Source organism: Onychostruthus taczanowskii, unplaced genomic scaffold (genome assembly GCF_017590055.1).
Source record: "Onychostruthus taczanowskii isolate IOZ18803 unplaced genomic scaffold, ASM1759005v1 scaffold12, whole genome shotgun sequence".
Lineage (NCBI taxonomy): Eukaryota > Metazoa > Chordata > Aves > Passeriformes > Passeridae > Onychostruthus > Onychostruthus taczanowskii.
In genome coordinates this window covers 15,161,450-15,185,646 of record NW_024498351.1, presented here as the reverse complement: position 1 = coordinate 15,185,646, position 24,197 = coordinate 15,161,450, and the positions used below count along the sequence as shown (strand labels likewise).

Below are 24,197 nucleotides of genomic sequence, written 5' to 3'. Positions count from 1 at the left end.
GTTGGTACACAAGAAAAACAGAGATGGATCATCTTTCTGGGATTTTTTTTGGTTGGTTCTTCACAGCTTGTGACAGGAAAAAACCAAGGGTTTGAAATTAAGACTCTCTATAAAAATGAGGAAGAAGAGATCATCTCACAGTGGCAGTTCTTAATGATACCCTTAATGATACCCATGATAATGATTCAGGATTTTGGAAACCTTCAAAATCAGTGTTATGTTTTCCCATCACATAACCCATTTTAAGCAACTGAGAATTAAAATATACAGATAAATACATTATCACATCTAGGAAATGAAATCAAGAAAGACTGGAAAACATGTCTGGGCCATACTCTTGTAGAGGAGTTCATGCTGCTCAGCTCCTTCCAGACAGGCTTTGCTGTTACATGTGAGAAGGGAAACGGCAAACAGATGTTCTCCTTCTGACCCTGTAGACAAGCACAAGGTTAGCTGACATGAGAGCAGGAAAAAGCAGAGTTTCCTAATGGGGTAATGGCATAATGGTATCTTGCTTTGATCAGAAAGGTGTGCTAGGCATTCCTGGCCCTGGGAGCATTGAGTGCCAAATGTTGTTAGATACTAAGTGAATACTCTGTGTGCCATCTGGGACATGGGCTTTAGGAAAGGGGACACTGAGCTGCTGTAAGCTGCTACCGTGGCGTTGCTGAAGTCCTGGGGCAGGTAAAGTTTACGCTGGCTGATGATCTGCCCGGGTTCATTATGGTGGAGGGCATGTCTAGGATTTCATTTTCTACGGTACTTTCACCATACCCGTCTCCTTTTCCCCTTAAGAGTCCGTCAAAACAAAGCCCATTTTAAAAGAAATGAATGTAGAAAATGTGAAACATAAGGATCTTTTACAAAGTGTCTTTTACAGTGCTGGGTACATAAAACAGGGCAGTGGAAGATAAGCCACTATGTATGTTGAGGAAGCCTAAGAATAAAGATTATAGGCAAACAGTCTACCTTTCTTTACAAGGCCTTGATTTACATCCCTGTAATCTCAAATTTAGCTATTACAATGAAGTCCTGTTGCACACAGAGCTGCCTTTTTATCACCACTTAAAATCTAATTAATCCGTATTGAAGCACAAAGATTTCTGTTGTGTTTTAGGGTGAGGGGTCATAGAGCCCTCTTTGTTCATCCTCAGGCTTGTAATCATCAGGCATTGGGATATAATTTTACCAAGCAAATTGGAAGGTAACAGATCAAATCCTTATCGGAAAGCCTAACTCATGGTTTAGTGAAGTCCTTCGTCCTTTATGTGAAACTTTATATTCATGAAGAACAAAAAAGTGTTTCAGAGCTTGCAAAGGGTTAATAGCAAGGGCTTATATTTGGGGCAGCAGAGACCTAAAATCATCACAGCTTCCACCATCACTCAAGGTAGCAGTTGGTACAGAATTGCTGGGGAGACCTTTCTCCTCAAGCTTTCAGGACTCTGCTCTTACAATGGCCTTAGTCTATCAACCAGTGATGCAATTAAGTGGCATATTGGTCTCTCTGTTGGGATGGGTCCTGTCCTGTCTCACCACCTATCTACCCCAGTGGAAAAACCTTAACTTGGAACTAAATGAACTGGAGATCTGGACCATGGGACTCTGGCAAGCTTGTGTTGTCCAGGAAGAAGGAGGAATGCAATGCAAGGACTTCGATTCTTTCCTAGCTTTACCTCCAGAGCTCAGGATTTCTAGGATTTTGATGTTTTTTTCCAATGGATCAGGGCTTTTGGGCCTTTTGCTGTCAGGATTTGGGTTGGACTGTTTGAAAATTGGTGAAAGACAACAGGAACAAAAGAAACGGTTGTTGCTGTTTGGAGGAATGCTCTTCTGGATATCGGGGATTACAGCTATTGTCCCAGTTTCCTGGGTTGCCCATGCCACAGTCCAGGAATTTTGGGATGAGAATATACCAGATATTGTTCCCAGGTGGGATTTTGGGGAAGCGTTGTTTGTTGGCTGGCTTGCTGGATTTTGTCTTATATTAGGAGGATCCCTACTTAATTGCACAATCTGTTCTACTGAAGCCCATCCGTCTTCGGTCCATTATGCAGTAGCAGAACAGCAGGATCAGTGTCAATGCTTGGAAACTGAAACAAGGCCTTAAAATGGGAGGTTTTAAGCAGTACAGCAATACTGCCCTATCTTTTCCAAACCCTAGTGCAAGCCAGAAGCTTGTTCCGGTAGTAATTCAAAGGACTCTTTGTTATCCAGCTGATTTCCTAAATTTATGTGCGTTTTCTCCATAAACTGGTATTGGAAGGTGGTGTGTTTTCTCACCAGTGGAACTGCTTAAAACTGTTTCACAGCAAAATGCTGAGGCATTCACAGACTGCACAGAAAAGGTGCTTTTGCTTCCTTAACTGCACTGTAAAATCCTGAAAATGAATATGCATGTTTCTTACAGCTTGGATTTTAACCAAAATGTGCTTCCTTTTTAATGTAACCAGTAAAGTAAGCCCCAAATTTTGACTCCCTGTTACAATTTTCCACTTGACTGATGCAGTGATGTATGAACTTAGAGATGTTTGATCCTAAGCAGTCTGAATACCTGCATTGCATCAAATGGTTTTTCTGTGTATTTGGAAATAGTAGGTTTCTGAAATTATAGCAAGCTTTGCAACTGTCTTTTTGTGCATGGCGTGTGATGGTGTGGGTGCTTAGATCCAGCAAGCTGTGTTTTTCCAGTCTGCCACATTAAACTGCCCATACAAGTTATTCTAACACCTGCATGCTTTATGCACCAAATATAGGCTGAGAAATGCTGCTTTAAAAACCAGTGTAGCTATCTTCCTCTGACCAGGTCTTGAGTCCTTATGCATCCTATCCAAGGTCCCTAAAGTTCCATTCACTCATGTTTGGAACATGTTGCTGTATATTTGACATTAAACATATGACATTTAACTGGCCACAAAGCAGATGGTATAATTTACTCTAAGTGGAAGTGCATCAATGTATATTAGAACTTAAAAACAAACTGTGAGCTGCCAAATCAGCAAAACTGCTGTTATGCTTTAGCTGACTGATAGAAAACCAAGTATATGCTTTTCTTAAAAAAACAAACCAAAAGCTAATGAAAAGTTAGCCCAGCTGGGGCCACACCATTCTGCTACTGCTTTACCACACCACCACTCCCCCAAACACTGCACATGGAACCATGCAAAGCAAAGCAGGAGGGAGGGGAGAAGTATTTCATGCACCATAGTATTTCATACCAACTTGTGCTTATGTATGACAGAGTATGACAAAGAACTGAGCTGAACAGTGCCTGCAGAAGCCAATGGTTTGGTGCTTCTGTGATTACAAAAAATGAACTTGGCAAGCAGACACAGGCTACTGTTAGCTGGATTTCTGTTGTCTGTGCTAGGAAGGATTTTCACTGATACCTGTAACTACTTACCAGGCTGGAAAAATCTCAATGTAGTTATAAATGCACCTGAGCTTTGGAGCATGGGACTCTGGCAAATGATGTAGGAACACAGTGTAAAGAGTTTTATTCTTTCCTAGAATTCAAGATTTCCATGATTTTAGTAGCTACATAAAATGGACTAGGACTTCTGAGCCTTGTGATGTCCAGTCCTGGTTTGGACTGTCTAAAGATGGAGGATACAGTGCAGAAGATAAGAAAAGCTGTTACTACTTGGAAGAATACTCCAGGTGATATCTGGAGACCTTCCCTTGCTTACACTGTAATCCAGGAGATTTGGAATGGCAGCATCCCAGAGATTCTGCCCAGACAGAAATTAGGGGATGCACTGTTCAGTGCTCAGTTTGGTGGATTTATTCTAATTCTAGGGGAATCTCTACTCCTCTCCACAATGTGTTTATCATCTGACCATCACTTACAAGAGCAGTATCCAATGGCAGATATACAAGATACCCATCAGCATCTGGAAATTGGAAATGAAGACTTAAAAAAGAGCACGTATCAGGTTTTCTAACATCTTGCTTGCATGACAGTAAGAGTCAGAGACCTGCTGAACAGACAGGTTACTGTTTACAAGAGCGGGGGCGGGATTCTTTCTTAACGAGTAGTTCCTTCAATCACTACTTACTTCCACTTTTAATTACATGAATTGATGAGCTATGGCAATTTAATTCACCACTGTATTTCTCCCAAGTCTGATAAATGGCAGATTTTGTTTTTGTGGTATGACTTGGGGGAGTGAGTATAAAATTTTTAATCTCTAGGCCTGCATGGAGACTTGACCATATTTTAAATGGCAGAACTCCAACTGGGGCTGCTTTATGTATCTTTTACAAAAGAATATTAGTTGAAATCTGAAAGAGTTTGTATCACCAGTTCACTACAAAAACCTAATGCAGTACAACCTTAAATGAAGTTTGCTGAGCCTGTATTATTTACAGTAAACTAAATGTTCTCAGATATTGTGTAATGTAATGCAAGATTCTGCATCATGAGAGAGAATATGACCACCTCTGTCTCTGCCCAATCTTTCTCTCCAAGGAAAGCCAGTATTTCTGGGCAATAATGAGCTGTTGTCTGGAGGAGACTCAACCATATTCATTGCAGGTGCAGTTTTCACTTCATGAATGTAAAGAACTAACTTCAAGTATATGAATCAGTTTCCATGTAACTTATCCTTACAACTGTGAGTGATTGATGTGAACTTTCTATAAATTGCCATGATTTTACATTGACAAAGCTGTAGCAGCCATCTGTTTCTGCAAAGACCATAGAGAGAGACAGAAGAGCAATTAAAGAATTAAATAAAACACTGGTCTGGAAAACAGCTTTGTTAAAAAATGTATTTTCCAATCACTGAAACACATGAAAAGTGCAGAGACAAGTTAATCTATGTAATGTACTTGCATACTCTTACAGACAAAATTAGAACAGAAACACATTCAGAATATAACCTGATTAAATATTTAGTTCAGTCCTGAGCATTTGATATTTAATACAGTATAAACATAGCAAAGTAAAAAGAAAAATAATTTTAAAATTATTTGTGTTCTATTACAATTTCTGCTAAACTTTGCTCATTTGGCTAAATATTCTTGTACCAGTAATATTTACTTTTTGATATATTCAACTGCACTGACATTGGTACCTGGCAATAGAACTAATTACATTCGTTATACCCTGCTGTGCAGGATAAATTTCACTTCAAGAGTAATATTTATCACTTTACACTGATGGGAGTTTATTTGTATGTAATATTTTAGCTTATTCTATTGAGTGTTTCAAGTGTGACACGCTGAATTAGTAAAAAACCCCCAAACTCCAAACCCAGAATTGTTAAAAGCTGCCTATAAATATGTTCAACTTTACCAATCTGGAAAATGAAGAGCATGAATATGTCTGTCTCTCATTTTTAAAGGAGTTTTGTAAGCTGAAGCTAGCAATACTTAAGTTTTGACTTCACATTATGCTTACAAATCAGACAATAATACTTTTTTTTGGAAAATTATTCAACATTTGAGAAAAACCAGCTAACTGAGCAAGAATTTAGACACCTTTAAGTATTTTTCACAATAGCATCCTTAATGACAAATACTTGTATGGCCAGAACTGAACTATATTAAACAGAACATAAATAAGACTGTAAATAAATAAAAGAAAAATCATAAAGTAGACCTCTAAACATCATTTTACAAACACCTTATATAATCAAATTGAGAAGTTGAAACTGTCAACCTTCATTTCACCTCTACATTAAATAATTCCAGATTTTTTTTAATTGACCTTTCAAACATGAATGTTATCTCAAACCCAAGACACAAAAAACAAACGGGGCATTCATAAAGGATGTTCAATCAGTCATCTTGCTCAAAATAGCATGTTTGGCTTTATATTTCAGTGAACTGATGTATTTGTGCATAAGAAAACCCTTGGGTGTTACACAGACCTGTCATTACAGAATTGTCACTTTAAATCTAAGACAGCTGCTACCATATTGTAGTTATATTGTTTCCATTTGCTCAGCAAGTAATTATAACATTTCTGAAAGATGAAGTTCATGCAGTGTGGCTTGTTGCTTGGGGAACAAAACTGCAGCCAGTGAATGAAACACATCTGAGTGCAACATACTAAGTAGAAAATAAAATATTTCTGGTCTCTGCAATGTCCACCTACTTACACAGTATCCACAGAAGATGACCCCAACTGCTTTACCAAGACAGGACTGTTTGAACACCTACATCCAATGTTCTGAACTTCTAACAGAAGGCATCCAAGTTGCCTTCTGATGAAGCAGCCTGCTAGGCAGAAGCATGTAAGACATTTGAAACAAGCTGTTCACATCTATTCATTAAACATGTGCACCCTTAACTGCATACAGGGTCAATTGTATATTTTAAAAATTGTTATTCATTGTACCAAAGTTTGTGCAGACTTCTAGTAAGGAGCTTTTTCAGAAAATTGTTTACCTTACCAACAGGACTTTTGTTGTCTGTGTTAGCATGTCAGAGATTTTTTCTGGTATAAATACTTTCATGATGCATCTTCAGATCTGCAAACCTAGCATACTCCTTCATTATTCCTAGCTGGCAATCAGACAGCCCCCTAGGACAAACAACAGAGAAAAACTCTGTTTTAAGAGCACAGTGGGTATTTCAATAGTGGTATTATGAATTTGATTCATCCTCTTCTGAAAGCAGCTGCCCCTTTTGGTAGTCTCAAAGGAAGTTTTTAGGGTTACTTGTCTGCCTTGCCTTTCTCACTCTCCCGCAGACGCAAGAAACCTTTTAGTGCATGTTAAAGTACTGTACATTCACAAAACTAAACTCTGAACTCCGTGTCTTCCTACAAAGTATTAAAAAAAAAAAAAAAAAAAAAAAAAAAAAAAAAAAAAAAAAAAAAAAAAAAAAAAAAAAAAAAAAAAAAAAAAAAACAGAAGAAATTTGTTTTCAGAAACAAAATTACATCGTGGATGACGAATCTAATCAGCAGCTGTAGTGAGGCAGCCTGGATGTTTTGGAAAGGAGCTTACACTTGTGGTTAACTTTAAACTGTAAAAGTTACACTCTTGTACAAAAGTATTGCATGGCAGAATGGCCATTTTCACAGTCTGCTCACATGAAAATAGTGAAAAGATAAACAATTGTCTGTTGAACATAATTATTCTCAACACAGTGCAGTTCAACAGGAGACATGCTTAGTACTGCCTTTGTTCCTTTGTTCCATCTTTACAAAATAAAAACACAGATGCAATACACACAAACTGTACAAAATCAGCATACCAAAATTAATCTACTTTGGTTTTCTGTTTGTTGGGTTTTTTTGCCATTTCTTAAGCTTACAACAATTCAGTTCACTATATTTTACAAATAAACATATCAATAGTGAATGTAAAATAGAAGATCTTTGAAAGCACATCACTGGAACTACAAAGCTCATCTGAAAAGAGATGAACAAGTGGAAAAAACACTTCAAAGAAACTGCATAATTATACATCATCAGCTGGAAGGGCTGGTATACTGATCTTTGCTCTTGTGAAGTATGCTATCTTCTCCCTGAAATTAGAAAAGAAAACAAGGGATTTTTTTTACCATTTGTGGCATGACTCCAATGTCATCTGCTGTAGCATTGCTAACATTAGAGGATAGTTCTTTAAAACACAGGTTTGGAAAATACACAGAAAATTTATTTACAACGAATGTGGCATTCTGACACAATTAACTTCTTATGCAGATTTATGTAAAAAGCAGTTCCAATTTTGAAAGAGAAAAAATACCAGTATTTCATTAATAACTGCAAAGATAAGACTGAAATATTGTTCCAGTCACTGAATTTCCAATGATGATAATTTCAGTAGGGGGATGAGAAGGCAAAATAAATCATTTTATCCTGACATGGGAAAAGGCCAAGGGGGGAATAGTCATGTCTGGGCAAGACTCAGAGAAGCAGAATTGTCAAGCCATTCTCCAGCTGCTTCCCCTGTGCTGTTACCATTTCTGTCACCTATGAACCGAGACATTACTGAAGCATAACAGGTTTACACACGTTGCCTAGCAGCAGGCTAGAAAGCAGAAGAGAAGTATGGGGGCTTAAAAATTAAAGCTCAGAAGAGTCATGCTTCTTGAGAGCTTTAAAAATGTCTCACTGTGATTAGTCTGAGGCCACAGCACTGTAACAAGTCCAACTAGCAGGGCATGCACAATTCAGCCTCCAGAGGTAAGTATTTATCCAGAAGACTAAACCATGTTTTCCACTGGAGAGGCCTGAGCTCCCATAAAAAACAGTAGCTCAGAGCAAAATCATCCTAAACTGGCTTTCTCTTCCTAGTTGTGTGGTGACTAGAAAATAAGGGAAAATAGAGCCTTTTGATACCCTTCTTGCAGGGGAATGGGGTTTTAGGCACTATTACACATTCCTGTAGATTTAGGCAGCAGTCTGTCTGTGATGATGCTTAAATGACCAGCACTGACCATAACCCTTTCTCAAGACATGCACAAAAAGTGAAATCTTCAGGATGCTCTGAATTTCAAACTGAAGATAAATAACTCAGCTGTAACACATCTTAACTGAGGAAACTCTTTCCTTTCTCTCTTGCTTTGACTCTGCAACACTTACTTACAGTTTGCAATACACGCTGCCTCACAGGCCCCTATTTGCTTATGGATTTCTCCAACTGCTCACAAAAGAAGGTTAAAAAAAAAAAGAAAAAAAGTCTCAGCAGCTGACTTAAATTTCTCATAAAGGAATCCAAAATTCAAACTTGAAAAATGTGTGGTAACTGACAAAACAAACCAAATTAACTTGCAGTACTGTTTCTATGTGCAAGAGCAAGCACTGCATTTTTCAATCAATAGATTTGTATTTACTTTTATATAGAAATGTGGCCTCCAGGCTGCAAGCCCTGCCACTTACTGGCCAGTCTTTTAGGAATTTAGATCAGTGAGAATTAAGGTTTAAGATAAATAGTGTTCATTCTGTCTTGTGCTAAGCAAGAACACTTCATTAATTGCTTCAAATAATTGGTTGCTTCACAACCAAAAAGAGAAGGGAAACAAAACAAGAGGAGGGATTCAAGATCTTTCTTAAATACTAAGTCTTGAGCAAGGCACAAGTAGTGGTTAATGAGTTTCCCGATGAGCTGTATCCTGCCCTACTTCTCCTTGAGTGGCCATTTGTTTCAGGCCCTTGCCATCACTGGAAGAGCTCCCAGGACTTAAAGCCCGCTGTCAACCTGCTGTGGGTGAGGTGAGCTACAGCAAGAGTCACACACGTGCCTGCCTAGAGCAGATGTCACACAGGGTGTGACACTCCACTCAGCTTCCTCACCACCTCTGAACTGCCACATGAGCAGGTCATCGAGGCCCGGCCCTCTGAAACTCCAACTCAGAGCCATGTTAGAAATCTGTGATGTTCTGGCAAGTCAAAGCCATCTGGATTTTTACTAATACTACAGAGCATGTCTGATTATACCTAGAAACAGTTCATGTTACTTCACTACATTAAAAAGAGCATGAAAATCAGAACAGGCCATACCTGAATGACTGCACCTGCAGTGGCACTTTCTGGCTCTGCTCCCGTAGCCGGCACACATCCTTAGAAGCCTTCCTCATCAATTTCTCAGCACTTAAACCTTGTTTCTGCTCTTCTTTTGACTGTTCTGCCTGTATCAAGAAAAACAACTGTATTTTGCTGATAATGAACAACTACTCATTTCAAAGAAGTGAGAGATGCTTTGTGTCAAGCAAAACACTTGGCAGTGTCAGGTTTACTGTTGGGCTCAGTGATATTAAAGGTCTGTTCCAGCCTAAATGAATCTATGATAATCTCTATATAAAAGGTCAGCAAGATAAAAGACTGACATCATAAGCCTAAGCCATGGCTGCGAAATAAGCTAATGGGGCTTTTCCTAAATAAATAAATAGGGCAAATTCTGTGATGTCACAGGTGGGCTTGTAAATTCTGATATTTCTTGGAGCTGTAGTTAGACAATACCTAACATTGTATGAACACATGTTGTCTATCCAAGCATCTTTTTAGAACTGCGAGCTACTGGTTCTCTTTCGATATAAAATACTTCTATTTCCTGACAAAAGCTCTCAGGAAAGGTGTCTATACCTACTCTAAAGAGACTAACAGAAACAGTAGGGAAGGCATGCTCTCAACCTTTTCAGGTTTTGTTGACCATGTTAGCAAGGAACATGAACTTTTGTGACTTTATTCATGACATAGTATCTATGTTGCACGAGACTCACTTCTTTCATTTGCATTGTAGAGGCATAAAAGCCAAGGCAAGTGAATGGAACACCAGTGGTAACAAGAGATCAAAGGTACTTTGTGAGCACTGCTGAGCAGCTACATACCCCACAGTAAAGTGACTGAATTTCCGTATCTCGGTATTGCCAGCTCTATTACTTATGTCTTTACTAAGCATCAACAGGACAGCTGCAGCTATGCCATCCACAATTTCAGCAACAAGACTGCTATTAATACCTGTGCTTTGGCTTTAAAAACTTTAAAAACTTAGCAAGGGTTTCTGAATATCCAGCAATTTGAACAGTAACTCTTTTTAGGTGGGCAGTCACCTGAAATTCTCATATAAATGACCCCCATTTCTACACAGGTGAGTTCTGTAACAAATGCATTGTTGCCCACATCATATGTGGGGTGCATGGTGTGGACAGTGCTTTTCTAGAGTGCAGAGGCTGTCAGACAAATGTTATTTATTGTATTTTGAATTTTGTCAGCCATCAAAATTCAATAGAAGCAGCTCACATTCTTAAACAACTATAAAGTTGTTGAGACTTTAATTTTTGATTCTTTAGAGACTTGAAAATGCTGTTCATTACCTCAAATTAAAATACATACAAGGCTGAAACAGCAATTTTCAAAGCTAGTTTGTGACTTAGAAGTTCACATCCCAGTTCTGAATTCAACCCAGTAGACTGCTAAACAACAAAACCAACTAATTCAAAAGAGCTACTCCATACTATCAGTTTCATACTGGGTAGTTATAAGAAAGCTGCTCACAGCAGGATAGTGGTACCCTCTGTCTGTTGAAACGTACTCTGGTTTCTATATGAAAGTGTTTTACATGAAAGAGAATCACCCTTTCAAAAAACTCACTCAAAATCCAGTCAGCTTGCACTGCTGTTAACTTCTTCAGTCCCCAACTCCAAAATAGCTATGATTTTAAAACTAAATTAATCTATAAATATTGTTTCCTTTATTAGTTAATGAACATAAATTTGCAATCTACAGCTGGTAATGTCTTAATTAATTTTACCTATGTCACTGATCATATGTTTTACCAGCTCCCCTAATTAATATTTACCATCAAAGTACTAAACATACAATATTACAAAATTTTCTAATTTATCCTTTCCCTAACTATACATGAGATTCTTGTGATGACTGCATTTCAGGTTTAAGAGCATAGATGACTTGTTTTCATACTCTCTATTACAATGTATCCTTTTTTCATTTTTGAATCCATTTATTTTTTCAGGACGCTCTGAGAGAGCGTCCCTGGATTTCAGCCCAATGTCTCTAGTAATATGTGTATTAGAAGGTATGTACGTTTATATTTGCATTATGGTTTTTGAGTGCTTTATAAAAAATACAGAAAATCACACTAACACAAGGGACAGACATTCAGTAAGTCCCAAAATCTGGCACATTTTGTGGTGATGTACCCCCCCGCCCCCGGCAAAAGTATGATCTCAGATTCTTTAAACAACCTGAAAACACTCATTCATGACACTTATCTACCAAATATAAGTGTCAGATAGGAATCTCTCTATCTGGGCTTAGCTTAAGCTTAAGATAGTTTAAGATGACAAAGAAGAAATACTATCAAAATTAGAGCTGAAATGCTATTTCCTGTCTTGCTCTTCCATGGGTTTTGTATAGAAAAAACTGAATCCAAAGAAAAACTAACTGTGCTGAACACCAAATCATTGGGACAAGGACATACTTACTGGTATTAATGACATAGTTACACATTACCTCAACATAAATTATGTACTAAAAAGAAATAAAGAAGAAATAAAGAAGATATTTACAGGAATTTTTCAGATATAAACAGCAGTAGTACTTTAGAGTACATTAGGTGTCTGAAAACTTACCTGTATGAGGATTTAAGAATCAGACTTTGAAACATTGTATGATTTCTCACAAACATCCAATCTAAACAAGAGAAAATGCACTTCTGGTGCACAGAATTATCTCTGTTTTCTGATCTGCAAGTATTAGTGGGCATTACATACTTGCTGTACTTAGGAAGGTGTGGAAGGAATGAGAGGGAAGGTATGGAGGCTGTGGATCTGGCTTCAAGCAGAGGAACTAACTGCGTGCTAGCAAGCAGCCACTGATTTTTAACATCCCCCGCATCTGCGGTTTCATTTTTCACTTGAGACTCTCTCAATTTCTCTGGCGTTTCCAGCTGCTGCATTAGTCTGTGCCATTACAATGCCTGCAGGCTCTAAGAAATAATCTATGACGATGTTCTCTAGGCTGCTGTGTTTTGCTAACCCAAGGGGAAACACTGACAACACAGTACAGTGCTCTCAGGGTTGTTTTGCTCCGCAGGGGAAGGCTGCAGTGATTTTAAGAGTAGAAATAGTTCTAGAAACTTTGTAAGCATTCTTCAAAGAGGTGAAGTGACTGTGATCATTGTTCTGACTTTTACCTTAGGAAGGAGGACTTAAATGCTGCGCATAGATTTTAGGAATGTGTATTATTACTCTTACTGTTCACCAGTGTGTGTAATGGTGTTAATCACTGACACTATAAAAAATGTGATAAACCTACCTCCTGCCTTGGAAGAGCCAGCTGAGATAAAACACAAATCCAAAGGATTCATAATATGAAATGTTGCAGAGGCATACTCTGTTCTAGAGGGAACAGTTTTAGAATGGGAGTAGTTTTAAATTAAACACTCAGAAAATATAATTTCTATCCTGCATCCAGTATTGGATATAAACTATTAAATTCCACATAAATTCAGCTATGCTTCTTTTCTATAAGTTACTATTTTTATGGGTTAAAACTTGGATCAAATTAATATAATGAATTCACATGGTAAAAACCATGTGAACCAGTTACACTATCTTCCCCCATTTTGCCCAGTGTTTTTCAGAACACTCATCAATGTTCACCCTAAACTCTGCTAGTGTTTTATAGTCATTTTAGCACTCCACTAACTATATCCAACAATAGATGCCAAAAGACAGACCAGAAGACACAACAGGACATAAATGTAGAATTGGCAGAGCATGCTGGGGAGAAGTCTTATTTCCTAAGTCAAGGACTTCTTGAAATATGTGGTGCCATTACATGCATTTTTCTACCACGAATTTAGCCAATTAATAAATTAATAATTTTTTGAACCTATGCAAACTTGCAGCACTCAATGTTTTATTGCAAACATTTTTACAGTTTCTGAATGTCATGCTATGTTTGCTTGCATTTAACCTGCCATCTGTTTGATTTTCCCCTTCTTGGAGAATACAAGACCAAGATTCATTGCTCTCTTCCAGCTCACTCATGGCTGTATGTATTTCAGTTGTAGCTACTTAGCTGTTCCTTACACAGAAGCTGTTTCCTCCCTTGACCACCCTTGTTGACTCTGTAATTTTATCATCCACTTTGAAAAGGGAAACCAAAAATGGACTATGTTTATGGTACAAGCATAATAATATTTAGACCTTAAGGCAATGAAATGTTTTGTTCCAAGTATTTTTCTTAGCAATTCCTGTCTTATTTGCTTTTTGACATCTGCTGATCCTGCGATGTTTTTGTTTATGTTTTGTGTCTCATGTGTGGAGTACCTCATTCCTAACATTTCCTAACAAAAGCTCAGCTTTCTGAATGTAAATATTAGGATCATCCTTTCCTCTTCTACACAAGGCTATTTACTGACATTTAGCTTAAAAAAAACCAAAACAACAAAACAAACAACTATTGCTTACATACAAGAAGGGCCTCTGCACCTTGTTAGAACTTTCCATTTTTACAACTCTGAATAAGCTGGTGTATCAAAACACCGGTCTCTATCAACCATAAAGAGCTAAGGAGCACAGATCCCTCCTGGCTGTCACTCACAACCTCCCCTCACTGAAAGCTGATGTACATTGACAGACTTGGATGGGAAGGGGGCTCCAGAAGGTGTCTACTCCAGCCTCCTGCTCACAGCAGATGATGCCAGAGCTGAGTAGTCAGGGTCTTGACCACTTAGGTTTAGAATACCTCCAACTGTGCAGGTTGTGTGGGTTTAATTTTTTTTACTTGGTTGGGTTTTTAATTCCTCCAACAACCTCTCCAAGGCCCTATTCCAGTCGATGATCTCCATAATGATTAAAAAAACCAAACAATCGCCCAAAAACATAATAAAAGCCCCACAACATCTAACTTATTAATGTATCTTGTTGGACTTTTCCATATTCCAACTTCTCACTGTTGCATCTGATTCTTCTATCCTGTTTCTTGTCTTTTAATTATGTGGGGACATGCCACCTTATGGCAGTGCATATATACTTGTACTGTTCAAGAAACCATCACATAGAGAACAGAATTTGGCTTTCCTTTGCCAAAACGAGTATGTCCTGCATGAAGAAATAATCCACTACCTCTTCCCCTTGCACCTGCCACTCTAGGTAGTGGTAATTGCTCCTTCTACCTGTTACAATAATCTTTTGGCTACAAGTTCTGTGCAGAGTGCAAAGCAACTGATGCTGAGGGACAGGAAGCACATGCCAGTCTGTAAAAGCATGGCTGGGATGTGAGAATTCTAAATTAATTTTTAAGTAATTGCTATTTTACTACACCAACTACAACTACTACTCCCAATAACAGAGTTTCTAATATGACTTATCAAAGTATTTAGAGGGTGTGAAGAAAATGCTACTTCAAATTCTACGTTTAATGTTGCAGTATTGATATATATATATATATATACACATATAAAATAAAGACACAGTTTACACTATGTAATTCAGAGATATAATTAGTCAAATGTGAGCTTCTGTAAAAAGCTTTTAACACCATTGAGCAAATTCTTTAACAAATTTATATCAAAGGTAGGGGCATGCTCACACATTTGTGAATGCTGCTCATTCATACCTGTTTTTCAGCTTGTTTCAAGAGTTTCTGGAAACGTTCATCCTCTAGCACACACAGAGGAAGGTCTGCCTCTCCTCTGCCTTTCATTTCCTCAAGCTTTTGTTTAAGGTCCCGCAAGGCCTGGAGCTCGTCGTTCAGACGGTTCTGTCTTGTGCGCGACACCTGGAGGTCCAGCTCCAAGTCCAGGGAAGTGCGCACGGGGCACTCCTGCGCAGCTCTTTGCATGATGGGCTGGCAAACAGGCTGAGTCGTTTGGGAGACACAACAGTAAAAATTAACACCTAGAGAGGGTGGTGGAGAATTTGACATACTGCAGTCAGAAAAGCTCAAATATTCTGGGGGAGGTGGGGGTTTACCAGGCTTTTTTTCTGAAGTGAAAAAATTCACCCATCTTGGAATTTTTCTTTAGTCATTGGCTAAAAATAAATGCTCCAACCAAGTGCACAATGATATATTTAAAGTTAAAAACAAAAACCCATTCTGATCCCTGGGATGACACTGCCAGAAGACACAACACTACACAGAATTCCCCACAGATATCAACTACATTATTTATTTTTGTAAATATTTGCTTTTCAAGGCCTAACACATAATGTTACAAACTCTGTAAACATGCACATTCTTCAGCATATTTCACATTATTTACTGTCCTTTCACAGTGACTTTTTGCATAAGTAAGGCAGGAAAAGAGAAGCCACCTCAGACTATTCAGTATCCCAGACTTTTCTTTCTTATGCAAAATGTATCCTGCTTCCTGGTAACAAGGCTTCCAAAGGACTATTTTTCTAGTTACAATTAAGATTAAAATATAACTCTCTAAATTAATGTAAGAATGAATTCCATGCAAGAGACTCTTACTCTCTTGTCCTTCAATCCTTTTGCTACTTGAATACTTTAGGTGGAGAGTCAATTCCCTTTAAAAGGACATCTAAATCCTTGCAATCTTCACCAAAATTTGCTCAAGATGTATATTGCTGGTGTTGACTTTTGTGCAGCACAGGCCACCTTGTGTCACGTTCTTTAACACAGATCCCCTTGACAGTAACTCAAGTTCAACAAGAAATGTCACGATGCTGAGCATCAGTGTCTCACTGCTGGCTTCAGCCACGACTAAAACACAGGCTTTGTTGGAGGGGAGCTGACATTGGACTGAGACCACTACATTGATATTTCAACATGAAACTACAGGACAGAATTATGGTACTAGTGTTGGTTTTGCTGAAATACTTGAAATAAAGCGTATTTATTCCCAGTGCCCCATAGTTGCTTTTAAACCCTGTCCAGGTAACAGCACATACCCGTTTAACTCTCAGGCTCCGTCGTTCCGTGGCGTTTCTCACAAAGAGAGACTTCTTGGCTAGCGTGGAGCTGTCGCTGTCACTGCGATTCAACTGCCAAAATGTACATAACAAACAGACATAAAGCACCTCCATATGCAAATACACCTGCACTGGTAGAACCAGTCAGGGAACCTCAGCCTTTATAAACATGTAGGTCATATTCTTAGTATAAAGTTAACAAGTTTGCAACTAGAATAAATATCTACTCTAAAATTATAATCCTACACCAAGACAACAGTAAGACTCTTTAGGAATGCAAGGAAGGTAACTAAGGTTATTAAGTACTGACAAATCATTGTCTGGCTGCAGATACAAACTATGGATTTTGCTTACCTGGGGCAGGCTTTTAACAAATTTACTACAGGAAATGTGAATTACTGTAGCATGCACCTGTCCAACAATTTTTGTGTTGTTGTTAATTGTAACAAGCAAAGGTGTGCCCACAGCTTCCTTCAGAAGCACTTTCTGCTTCTTAAAATTATGTGCCACAGCTCGGCAGTGGCATAACTTTAGCATTATTTCATACACATCAGTGCAGAATGATTGTTAGGTGCATCAGCATCAAGAGGTGGTCAGAAGCATCTCTCTGCAGAGTATGTATTTCAGCTCTTCAGGAAAGACAAGAAAAGGAATTGTTCTGCTAACATTTCAGTAAGCAAAGGCAGGGCCCTAAAGTGTGCTTACACAGGGCTGACTGGGAGCTGGGGGTCAGAAATACAATCACTTGCAATACACAGTACATCTCTTGAGAGACAAATCTGTCTTTTCACCATGAGCCATTAGTGGGAGCTCACTCCTTGATACAGAGAGGCCGCTATTGTCACTAATGTTCTTTAGGCACTTTTTAAGGGACATTTTCCAAAGCATGAACAGACTTTGGTTCTGTCCATCAGGCCTCAAAGATCTCTGTTCTCTGTAACATCAGAGGTGCTTTCTTAAAGCCAGGCCATCTCTTCTGATTTGAGAGCAGCTGGCACTTCACCAGAGTGTATCCAACAGGCGCTTTCCTCTCGTACAGCACCACAATGCAAGGAAGGCTGGATATGCCCGTGGTACAAGCTGGGGACTGGGACTGGGGACACTCCAGCTCTTCAGCCCTCTTTGTGAACAGGGATGCAGCTACAGTGCCCACTCTGGAGCCCCCTGCAGTGGGCAATGAGTGCTTCTGACACTGCAAAATATAGATCTGCAAACATGTTCCTTTCAAAGGGTACTTTGCTTCCAGGCAATACCATACACACTGAGAAACAGAATGGTTTATTCAAGGTAAGGGGTTTTTTTTTAATGCTGGCTCTTGGCAGCAGGTCTGTAGCAATGTTCAAAAACCCAATACTTTATCAGATACTAAAGCCTCAGAAGTTTACACTAACTAAACCACTAAAACAACTAGTTTTACTTCCTGTTGAAGACTTACATAGGCAGAAGGCTAAGGCGATATTTTTTGCTAATACTACTAATTTCCATTTAGGAATTAAATTCCAGCACAGGAATTAAGAGGAAGGCTAGCTTCTGAATTCAGCCAATAATGTATCCAAATTGTGTAAAAACTGTTAGAAAACAATCTGCTATATTTCATTCTGGAGGGTATACAGAATCGTTATTTAAGTACGTAGGTATTGACTAAAGACTTTTTTTTTTTTTTAGGCCTATGAGAATCACAGAAAAGTGATGAACATTAATGTTCCCATATGATTAAGGCAAATGCCTCTAACTGAACAGGGGAATTAAAGCATAAGTATTACTTTAAAAAAAAAACATACTTGTATAAATAACCTGTAGAAACTAAAGATCAAAATAAACTGCCTTTTGTAGGGTATCTGTGATTAAAATCTATAGAGCTGGCAGTCCACGCTTAAATCTTTAAACACATTATTTTCATAGTTAGTTTAGCAGCAGCATGACTCACAATTTAAATATTTTTTTTCTTTTTCCATGCTACCATAGATCTAGAGACTGGAGAACTTAGCTGCCAAAGCCATGTTTAAAACCCAGCCCCGAGGCAGCGCTTGCACATCTTTCAAAGATGCAATTACAGCAGGATTTGGGCTGCCTAGGTTTAAAACCAGTTGAGATGCAAAGCGAGATTGAAAATTGATGACTGAGCTCTTTCCACACTGTTACCCTTAAATGGTTGCATTATTAAAATATGGTAATGCAATGGCATTTTACAGTGAATTCTATTTCATGTTGTAACAAATTGTTTTGCTGCGAGAGTGTTGGAGTTGCTGACATGCAGGGAAACACTTTTTGCAGAGAGCCAGCACAGGCATCTGTGTTATTTCTCTCCAATAGGATGTATTTTTGCCCTAGCAGAGGTGTTTTGCAAGAGTATGCAACTCTGCTGAAAGTCAATTCTACTATACATCAGCTCAGATAGGGAAGGACTCTAGAGAAAGCACTGGCTCTGCCTCTTGAAGGGAAAATCAGTACATGACTCAGTGTCATTAATGCTTCATTCCCAAGAAGTTAAATGACTCTTTGGTTAATAGCTCTTCATTCCAAGTGGTTTTGCTCTTACCCTGCAGATGTATTGGTTCCGCTCGCCTGGAGAGAAGGTTTGGGAGCGCACTATCATGCTGCTCCTGACAAAGGGACGCTGTCTGGAGCTCCAGCTGGCTCTGTCCTTGGGCCGGACTGCTGTGTTCTCGCCTACCAGCTCCTCAGTGTTAGTCTCTTTATCAACCTGGGAACAGGAATTGAATGGATAACACTTACTATAACCAGACAGATACCTCCACATAGTTTCTGTGCCTTCAAGACTTCACAAGCATTCTCATTACCTTGCGGTGTGGTGGATGGAAAAAGACCAGCGGCAAAAAGCACAGTGCATTCACAGAGAAGCTATTCCAAGTAAAGAAATACAAAATTCCCAAGAGGCTTAAGAGTGTGTGGAGAGGTTTTGAAGGTACTCTTTGTAGCCAGTAAAGCCAAAGCTTTTGCAGAAAGGCCTTTGCTGCTTGGCAGATGATTTGATGCAAACACAGTGCAAGTAATGTTTTGCTTTGCCATTCACAGACCTTATGATTATTGCACATTTATATTTACTGTGTTTGGTATTTGCAGAAGAGCAAGGTTCTGCCATGCCAGAGATCAGAGATGGTGCCTGTGCACACTGAAAGGGGGCAGCTGGCAAAGTTACACTGCCTGGGTCCTTCCAGACATACTGCCATACATCCCCAAGCCTCAGCAGCAGGGCTGCTGTATGCAATCTCTAGAGCTTCACCAGCCTTGTGAACCCAGGGAAAAGACACTGCTGGCTGCTGTCCCTCAGCACAGCCTGCTGCCTACGAGAGTTGTCCCACGTGTGCCAGAGGGACCCTCAAGTGGCCCCATCCCTGTGGGTGGCACAGCCTGTGCTTACTTCCATGCTGCGTTCATCCTGGCTGCTAGGCTAGACCAAGCTCTGCAGCAGCTGGAACATCCAATGTCATTGATGAGCAATGGGGCTTTTTCTTCAACTTGTGTAATTTAATGAGGTCCATGGTTTTCACAGTGCAGGAGATAAATACAGTGACCTAAATAGCACAGCAGCAACCCCGAGAGCATGTGGCATACAGAGATCCATGCTGTGTCTGGCTCTGCAGTGGAGACTGCTGTCTTTCACTCCTTGTCTGGGTCTCCCCAGCCCAGGCTTAGCAAAGCACTTGAGTGCGTGTCTAACCTTCACATGTCGTCCTTGCCATCTCCTCTTGCTGAGTTAGGGCTTTGATCTATATTTACTTGCTACCCAGCAGACTGTCAGTCCTTTTAATACTGCAGCCTTAGCTCATTTGGCATCTTGCCACATTAATTGGAAGTTAATTACAGTTTCCAGCAAGTCCACTGAGATGTTAAACTTTTGTATTGTGACAAAGTTGAAAGAACGAGATGTCACTCTTCGTCTTTTTACTTCAGTTATTTTATAAAACTTGTGGGTTTAAAACATGCAACAGTGTTTTTATTAAGCTGCAGAAAGCTTCTAAAAATTTCATTTCTGAGAGTGTGCTACCATATCAGAGATATGTTTACTAAACATTTACTAAAAGTGCTTTCAGGAAAGTGGAATATAATTTAAAAAACAACAGTTACCAAGAACATGGAATTAGAATTTGCTTTATGCAGTGTGCGGGTACAACAGTACCCTCAATTGTTCAAAAGTATACACAGTTTTAAGACACATTTTGGAATTTTCTGTTCATTAATCTTTTGTTCTTTTTCCTGCTAAGACAGTTCTTGTGTTTCACGCCCAAAAATTAGGGAAAAAATAAGGAAATCCCTGAACTGGCTTAAAGATCTTGACCATTGTCATGTGTTTTTCCCTGTCTAGCAGACGAATCAGAAAAAAAAAAAAAAGAAACAATGAAACAGATGTGCAGAAATATTTTAAATATGCACAAGATGAAGCTACTGAACTACTCTTGTATTTTTAATGTCCTCCATATACAACAAAAAAAGTGAAGATAGAGAGTCTTGGTTAATTGTCCTGGACTTAGAAGTCCTGTTTAGCATGTCTGTCCAATGTCCTCTTCATAGTTCAGAAGTGACCACACCAATTTTGTTACACGTACATACTGACAAGCGCTACAGCAAAGGCCACATCAAATTGTAAATGCATAGATGCAGCAGACTTCTATATTAATTGCTCAGAAATAGATTTTTTGGCATAGTAAGATACTGCAGGAATGTGAATTTTAAGATATTCACCAGCGTTAGAACTACAGCAGCTTGCTGGCTTTCCTGGGTCTCATCACTGTTCTTTCTGTTCTTGTCTTCATCTTCATTCATTTCTGGTGCATCCATGAGTAACCCCATGTCATCATTACAGTCACCTTCTACTTCCAGCCTAATGCCATCTTCCTCTTCATCCACAATTTCATCAGAGGCCTCTGCGAGCATCTCTAGCCTGTATGAACAGAAGTAGCCCAGGCTTATTATGAAACTGAAAAAGCTCAACAGAGAGAGATACCAGAAATCCCAGACCTGCACTAATGTGTAAGGCATGCATTTTCCTGACAGGGAAAACAACTATCATCCAAATGTTTCCGCAAAGTTCATGTGAAGGCCCGTTTCTTTGCTGCCTCCAGCAAAACCCAGCACTACTACAGTTCACCTTGAAGGTCGTTATGACAGCACTGCACTATATTCAATAGCTGTAATGTTGATAATGTTGAATGACTTTCGTTATGAGTTCATAAAACAAAAAGCTACTCCCCCCTTCTCCCCAATAAAGCATGTATTTTCTTCTACACTGCAGCTAAGAAATTGCACAACAACAGAACTGAAATAGCAATTTAGGCAAGAAATCTGTTCTTGGGAAAGCTCAAATTTTCTTCAAAAACAAGACCATCAATGGAAGCACACCCACACTGACTTTGCCAGACAGCAGCTCTCTTTTCAAATCTAACTGCTTGCCTGTTACAGTTAATGCAACTTTTTGATATTTTGCTACACTCCCAGTGGCTTCACAGGAAGATGTACACGGAATGGAGTAGCACTGGCAGCAGGAGTTCATAGAGGCAGTCAAGAGACTGTAAACCTAAAAGAATGTAAATAAATTGACCATACAAGGGAACAAGACTTTACTCCAATTCCACTGGTGGTGAGGCACTGGAACAGGTTGTCCAGAGAAGCCATAGATGTCCTGTCCTTGGAAATTTTCAAGGTCAGGTTGGATGGGGTGTTGACCACCTGTTCTAGTGGAAGGTGTCCCTGCCCATGGGAGCAGTATTAGACTGGATGATCTCTAAAGATCCCTTCCAACCCATACCATTCTATGAATCTATGTTCTCCAAAAGTACAGCCCTTTTGTTTGTCTAAGAAAAGGAAGAATGAGCTGAATCATTCAGGCATAAACAGTGAGGGAGGAAAAGTGTCTTTACCAGTCTTCCTCAGTGGCCCTTTGCTCTTGTTCCTTCTCCTCATCTTCAGCCAGCTCTTGTTCTACTGCTTCCAGCTCAGCAGATGTCCTCTCCAGCAGAGCTGACACAGCATCCTGCTCAAAGAAAAATATGAAACCAGAGTTGAATGATACATAACAGGTAGGAAAATGACAACTCTTGCAAGAGCTTGCTTTACCCTACTGCTCCCTGATGTCAGCAGACACAATGACCCCCAGATCATGAGGATAAGGGGTTTGAATTGTCCATGTACAGCACATCGCATGATTACTTTTATGCACAGTAAATTCCAATGAAAAACAATTGGTTTTAAAATGACAATGCAATCAAATATACTCCTGTCATCCTTCAATGTATTTTCTCATCTTCCCTCTCGTACTGTTCTTAGGTGAAAAAGGTTGCTTTTCAAAGTTACATTTTCTGTGCAGTTCTCTTAAGAAGGGATTAAAGCAGAAAAGCTTATTTAACCAGAAGAGTTAGTATGTTTTGCATAAACAGCATGTTCAGTGCAATGGCAATAGCAATTTTCAAATAGTTAATAAATAGCAATTTTTAATGTATGCATATGAAAATAAATGGCACACTTAAGGAAGCTCTTCAATAACATTCTTTCTAAAAAGAAACAGAGCTGAAGGCCCTACTCACACAAAGTCACTCTAGACAAAAGTGCCTGCAAAACAGGGCCTTGGACCTTCAGGGGATGGCAGTTCACACATTCAAATAGCTACAATGCAATGACACAATTGGAGTCTCTGGCTTTTTTCTTGCTGTCACAGTAATAGCCAACTCATCACTCACCAAGTCCAGTGAGTCCAATGACTGTGATTGCTTGCTTAACAGAAACATGTATTCGTCATTTTGTTCCTTGGGTTTTTTGCCAGGACTCTGCTTGCAAGGCAACAGGTTGTACCACAGAGTATAGGTCTCATCAGAAAGTGATAAATCTGCCAGGCTGATCTGAGTCCCAGCCTGTACAAAATAAGGGAAAAAATTATTTAAATTTGTTCTGTTTCCTACAAAATATTTCTACTGTACTCATCATGCACAACAGGCAGCAAAAATTTGACATGAACTTTAATTTCCTTTCTAACTGTATAGTTTTCTGTTTCCCTCTACTTCCAGTTAAAGTAGACAAATAGAAGTACATGGAAATGTCCTTCATATTGTCCATTCTGCCATCTCTTATTTCAGTCTGCAGAAATGTCTCCCCACACCATACCATTGCACACTCCTGCTCTAGTGCATTCAGTAATGAAAACCTGTGCAGCACCAGCTTGTGGGACAGCAAGTGCCACAGGATTTTTCAATTATCCTACCACAAAAATCATGCATATGGCAAATAATGGATGACCTTGCTTGCTCTAACCAGGGAAGAAGGAGATGAAAAGCCAGTAATAGAGATTAAGAAAACCTTTCATTTGGACAAACGCTGGCATCCACTGAGTTGGTACTCTGGGAAAACTTCTGAAGTACTCATGTTTGGGCTGTGCCTTGGAGATTAAAATCCTTTGTTCTTTGGCAAAGCATATTATCTCCACAGCTACTGGGCTGCACACATAGCTCTTGCCAAGATTCTGGTCATGTTGTCCAGGGCATTCTGCTGGGGATGGTACTCCCAACTCTTTAATTTGATCATTGGAATAACTCTTGTCTTCGTTGGGGTTTTTTGTTATTGTTGAGTCCTTTCTTCACCTTTGTATCCTGCTGGAGGTTGTGTTTTTGTTCTGCTGCCCTTCCCTTTCCTCAGGGGAAAATTTTTACATACTGAAAAAGGCCAACACGTTCCCCAGGAATTAAGTTAACTTCCACATTCTGAAAGTGAGGCTGTTTCACAGTAATTAGAGCCAATGAACCCCAGCAGATTCCAGCATCTCTTCAGTGTGGGGGGTAACTGCAAAAATCTCACTGTGCTACTAAAATCCCTCTCATGGTGAA

At 39.2% G+C, this 24,197-nt stretch overlaps 2 protein-coding genes and 1 pseudogene across 2 annotated transcripts in view; 2 read left to right on the top strand and 1 right to left on the bottom strand.

The window, feature by feature from the left end:
• Positions 1–1,456: 1,456 nt before the first annotated feature.
• LOC121331435 (claudin-22-like) lies at positions 1,457–2,110 on the top strand. The gene has a single exon (XM_041395840.1). It carries the CDS (start codon positions 1,457–1,459, stop codon positions 2,108–2,110), a length of 654 nt encoding a protein of 217 aa, XP_041251774.1.
• A 1,202-nt stretch (positions 2,111–3,312) lies between these two features.
• LOC121348390 lies at positions 3,313–3,944 on the top strand (annotated as a pseudogene).
• A 2,867-nt stretch (positions 3,945–6,811) lies between these two features.
• WWC2 (WW and C2 domain containing 2) overlaps positions 6,812–24,197 on the bottom strand; it is a 93,498-nt gene continuing 76,112 nt past the window's right edge. The window contains exons 16-23 of the mRNA XM_041395839.1: positions 23,061–23,231; positions 22,245–22,357; positions 21,070–21,268; positions 18,905–19,069; positions 16,345–16,437; positions 15,047–15,289; positions 9,461–9,588; positions 6,812–7,482 (exon numbers count right to left, since the gene is read on the bottom strand). Coding sequence (XP_041251773.1) covers positions 7,416–7,482; positions 9,461–9,588; positions 15,047–15,289; positions 16,345–16,437; positions 18,905–19,069; positions 21,070–21,268; positions 22,245–22,357; positions 23,061–23,231 — 1,179 coding nt within the window. The 3' untranslated portion in view covers positions 6,812–7,415. The remainder of the gene's footprint in view (positions 7,483–9,460; positions 9,589–15,046; positions 15,290–16,344; positions 16,438–18,904; positions 19,070–21,069; positions 21,269–22,244; positions 22,358–23,060; positions 23,232–24,197) is intronic.

Bases quoted from the DNA above. Each gene is read 5' to 3' on its own strand.
- LOC121331435 (XM_041395840.1), top strand. From the start codon at position 1,457: ATGGCCTTAGTCTATCAACCAGTGATGCAATTAAGTGGCATATTGGTC.